The 5,186-nt window shown below is 37.9% G+C and overlaps 2 protein-coding genes across 2 annotated transcripts in view; one reads left to right on the forward strand and one right to left on the reverse strand.

Moving 5' to 3' along the window:
* Positions 993-1,747, forward strand: LOC109836540. Its single transcript, XM_020404457.1, is given in 3 exon segments — positions 993-1,354; positions 1,357-1,448; positions 1,451-1,747. Coding segments are annotated over 3 exon segments (336 nt in total). The 5' UTR covers positions 993-1,185; the 3' UTR covers positions 1,526-1,747.
* LOC109836539 (AUGMIN subunit 7) overlaps positions 2,353-5,186 on the reverse strand; it is a 6,818-nt gene continuing 3,984 nt past the window's right edge. Inside the window, exons 6-9 of the mRNA XM_020404456.1 lie at positions 4,696-4,786; positions 3,705-3,812; positions 3,307-3,405; positions 2,353-2,768 (exon numbers count right to left, since the gene is read on the reverse strand). Of these exons, the coding sequence (XP_020260045.1) occupies positions 2,580-2,768; positions 3,307-3,405; positions 3,705-3,812; positions 4,696-4,786 (487 nt within the window). The 3' untranslated portion in view covers positions 2,353-2,579. The remainder of the gene's footprint in view (positions 2,769-3,306; positions 3,406-3,704; positions 3,813-4,695; positions 4,787-5,186) is intronic.

A 5,186-nucleotide genomic window follows, 5' to 3' on the forward strand; every position in this document is an offset into this window, starting at 1 on the left:
ACTCCCAATCCAAACGTAGGATTAATTTCCTACGCAAATGAAAATTGACTGTATATCTCCAGACCATAGTGGAACCCTCGCAAACGGGCTCTGTTTGGCAACTTCGGCCAAAATAGATCAGCCTTGTTTTATTTCTTAATTAGGTCAGAATTGGTCCTAGGGTATGGGGTAAATCAATTCTAGTTTGGTTAAGAGGACAGAAATGAACTAACATAAGTTAGGGTCAACTCTGGCCCAACTTTTTGCCAAATATAAAAAAACACTAAAACTGGACCACGTTTGAACCTAATCCAATTTTAGTAGTTTGTCAAATAGGCCAGTGTTTTTCAAGAATCGTGAAAACTCAGTAATACGCTACCATCTTAGAATTTATACAAACATAAACGTTTGCAAACAACAGAGAGGCTTCCAAACAGTGAACAACTCTTGAAACGTTTCAACCGTTTCAAACAGAGAGCACCTTACAGGTGCCGTTTGCAAACATAGTTCCACTTAAAACGGGTTTAGAGCAAACGAATAGTAAAACAACTGCTATTGCATTTGCATACATCTCAAACTTTTTTGGGCTACTTATCATGGGAAATAAAAATAGTTGCAGCAAATGTATTAAATATCGAATACTAGATAAATATCGGACAACCAAAATTCGTATTGGATTGTAGAAATTGGGGTTATATAATGAACACGTAAAAAAATTATCAGGTGTCATATCGGGTGATGTTCATACATGACATAGAATTGCCATATATAACCTATTAATGAATTCTAGAGATAAGAAATTGCATCATGATATATGTTCCGAGTTTGGACGAGCTATAAGTGGAGAGATTTGGGAGACAGATTGTGGCTTTTGCGGCTTTTGTGAGTTCGAGTTTGAGTTTTTTTTTTTCACTACTGATGAAATAACTACAATTTCCAGACTAATCAATCCTCTTGACCATTCATGAACCAAGATAGATCACCCCCATTTTACGCGGTGGTATACTAGAAATTTTCAATCTACTTGTACTGCAATTATACCAAACGATACTGGAAAAGAGAAGAGAAAAAGCCCAAAAACAAAAGGCCCAACAATTTTACTAGGCCGAGCCCATCCAGAAACTACCACACAATTCCGCCACTCTCCTTAAATACGACACCCGACGAATCCAAAACACCCCCCAATCGAGAAAAGAACCGACCGAAATGTTCTTCTTCTTCGTTGGGGCTTTGGAGCAGCAAGCGGGTCGGATCCTGAAACCCAATCGTGGCCGCTGCGTCCGCTGCGGATCCGTCGCCGATCTCGTCGAAACAGAGAAGGTACTCAAGCTCTTCTTCGTCCCCGTATGGCGATGGCCGCCGAAAGATCCGGCTACTGCTGCCGCGACTGCTCGTTCTCTTCCCGAGTCCTTCCTTTTAACCGGCGACGATGGCGGCGTTGGCGGCCGCTGCCGCCGGCTGCTCGCGCGCGCTTGCGTGTCCGTACTGTGACCGGGTTGTTGAGAGGGAGTTCCGATTTTGCCCCTTCTGCGGGAGTGCGCTGTGATGGGATGAGCTCCTCGATTCGGAGGGGCATGCTGTAAATAGAAGAATGGAGTTTTTAGAGGAGGAGTTTGTAGGGGTTTTGGATCTGCGTTGTGCTTTTGAAATGCTTTGGTTTGGTGTAGAAATGTAATAATTTCATGTTAAAGTCGAGGGTTATGATATGATGCAAGTTAGGACGGTGATAATTTCTTGCATTTTAGTTTAACTTTTACTAGTGTGCACGTTTGCACGGCCCTTTTTTTATTAATTTTTTTTAAACGTCATAGTAAGTAGTGACTGCCCGTGTTTTTTCAAAATACTACAGTAATTTTTTACAGTAATATTTCTATAACAATAAAGTTATAGTAATTTATTATAATATTTACTGTAGCATAAATAATAAATCTTTGTTATACTTTAGTATAATGGGTATAATGGAGCAGTGATAACATACAGTGCGCCCCTTTTGTAACCTCCAATGAGATATCGAAGAAGATGTCATTAACACGCACCATTTTCATGACCATGGCTTTAAACCTTCCACCCTCTACGGATTTTCACCGGGATAACCTGTATTTCTCATGACCTAAGAGCGACACTTTTATCCCTGCCCTACTTGAAAAGTCAATGCTAATAATATACTGATTTTTACCATTTGTGTATAAAACTACAACGCATAGACAACAACTGAGCCTCTTTCTTCTATAAAACTGGACATATCTCGAGAAATCACGGTCGCATAATTTTTTTTTTAAAAAAAAAATGAAGACCCTTTGCGGGGCAACAGGTGACTCTATCATCAGAAAATAAGGAAGTTATCGTAGGAGATTGTCATGCAACAAGTAGATCGTCAATATCTTACTCTCTTGAGAATAGACGTTCATGAACCACACATGCAAACAAGCACAAAGAAAGAAACAGACGGCCGAAATGCATTTCATGACAAAAACTGAAACTAATCACAACCAATTACAATACAACAAGAAGCGATGATGAGCAAAGCCACTCAAGGCTTGAATGATATAATTGATTTACATACCAAGCCAGTTCTCTTTCAACAACCTCCCTTACCAAATTTATAGGCCCTCACCTTGTTCTCGAGCAACAGAAGTTGAGAGGATGGTAAGACTCCGGTTTAGAAATGTCAATGCCGATTCACAATCCATAATGATTTTGGTAATCGAAGAAGGTTCATCTGTTGTTGAAACGGATCCAACAGCCATAGCTGCGTGAGATTCGCGAAGGCTCCTAAGGTTTCCCAGGAACTGCGAGAAGAGCAAATAATCAGACATATCAATCTTATCTAAGAATCTCCATCCAATGGGATCTTGCATTGCATAAAGCCACTCTTGAACTTCGTAAAACAGAGAACTGAACTTCGAAAATCACACTGCACCCTAAGGAACTATTGGAAAATGTATATGTGTCGTAAAAGGTCTACAAATGTGTTTGGTTGTCGTGTCTTGTTCTTCCACAAAAATGTTCGACGTTAAAATTTTCATCACAAATCTTGGTTTGTCATAATTCAAGCTTATAACTCTATTCTGCAACATCATTATGACATTTTTCAATAAATTGAGGGGAGGAACTGTAGAATTTCAAAAGGTGAGGAGGTTTTTCTTTGATTTATTACGTCAGGGGGGTTTTCTGTAACCCCCCTAAAGTTACAAGGGGTTTTGTAAAATTTACTTAGCCTGCTTGCAGATATCTACCGCCAAACCTGCTTGCAGATATCTACCGCCACTTCGTATATCTTGAATTTGAATATATCTTAGGTGTTAGGGTTTAGGCACTTGTACATACCTTCAAAAGCGTGTTATAAGCCTCCAACAAACGATTGGCAGCTGGTCCAAAGCCATGCAACTGAGGTACCTCCATCATGTGTGTCCAAGGTCGAATTTCCTACACCAGATACAAATAAAAAGACATTGGGAGGGCGAAAAAAGATGTTAAGATAAAGACTGACTAAGAAATTCTAATAATAAGCCCATGAAACAATCGTAAATCCATAATATTCATGGTGTAGATTTCAGCTTAAACATTTTGCTTATAATTGAAAATTTTGCATAAAACAAAGAATGTAGGTGGTACACTGTTAGATCTTTTTACTTTATGTAAATAATGCCATTTGCCAATTTCCTTAGCACAAATAATAGATTTAAAGAACGCTATACATCGTCAAGGAAAGTAGGGTATAGTACCTTGGTATATATTAAATTAAAAGACTTCACAGTTTCCAGAAAAGACTCCAACTGAGCCCGGAGCTTTGATTCTGTTTCTGCATACTCTTCGTCAGGATTGTAAGGGTACTGTTGAGAAACACCAAAGATGATATTTAGAATGGAAAATTACTGACAGATCATTACTGAATTGTAACTGTGCCAAGTAATAATAATCCAGACTCTATAAGGGTTTTACGAGGTATTATTTCCACAATATGTAGATATGGAAAATAGGAATCTATGATTGACACAAGACATAGCAAAAAATAAAACAGATATAATTCATTGAAATTGACTCAAAACCAGTATCATCCAATAACAGAATCTGACTATGCTGAGAATCACTAGGTCAAACATAATTAAGTACTTAGTTGCGGGTTGGGCAGAAAACAACAGGGGGCAGGAAAAAACATAACAGAAGTAGCCAATTACAGAGCAGTGATGCCTTGAAACACGACTACCATTATCATATAAATGACTAGAGACACAAAGATAAGAAAACAAGATTGGGATTCGGTTTGCATTCAACAAGGAAAAGGAATTGTTCCCAGGCATCTTTTTCGTCTCTGCCTCATAAAGTATAAATAATACAACAGTTGGATAAAATCATAAAAATAGCTATAAAAGTTTTAGCTATAAATTTTTTTTTATCAAAGATAGTCTTTACACACGTTTACTGGGAATGGTAGTGTCATCAGGACTAATTTGGTCAGAAAGGTCACCGGAGAAACACAGGGCAATAATGTTTACGGTCATAGTTAAGATAGCCTGGAGAAAGTCTATTCAGAATCATCTCATAAACAAAATAAAAATATACAAAAAAAGTTCAGCTTGTAAACTACAGGCATGCAATCTGCTATCGGGATGCGGATGAATTCATTAATGGTCTAAAGTGGCTGCACTATCAAGGTCATAGTATTATTCAGATGTATTGCTTGCAGGCTAGAATATGTTGGGTCCATTATCTAACCTTTGATGCCAGCTCCTGGACCATCTGCTGCAAATTTGACAGTTTCTTTGTATGCTCCGAGAGTTTTGACTGCAGTTCAGAGATGTCAGGCCTGCAAAAGGTTTATACTTACTGTAAATTACAACTAGTTAAGGATTAATTATACTACTTTACAACGATAAAGCAAAACAGGACAATTTTTTCATGTATTAGAAAATTCCTAAGCCAAAACAGCAAAACACATAATGATAAATCTCAATGACAAACTACAAGTCTACAAGAGAAGCTCTACAAAAGGTCAGTACATAAGAGTCTGGAGAAAGAAAACAGAATTGTTCACTTAAAAACTATAACATATCCCAAACCTGACCACAACCATAACTTATATCGAATGTGAACTGAAGAATTCAAGAAGCTTTCTTCTTTTCTATGCAGCTATTCAATGCCACATCATGTTTGAATATGATTTTTTTTCAAGGAAAAGTAGTGTTTTAGCCCCTTCGGATTTTCTT

The sequence above is a fragment of the Asparagus officinalis genome, chromosome 4 (assembly GCF_001876935.1).
Source record: "Asparagus officinalis chromosome 4, Aspof.V1, whole genome shotgun sequence".
Taxonomy (NCBI): Eukaryota; Viridiplantae; Streptophyta; class Magnoliopsida; order Asparagales; family Asparagaceae; genus Asparagus; species Asparagus officinalis.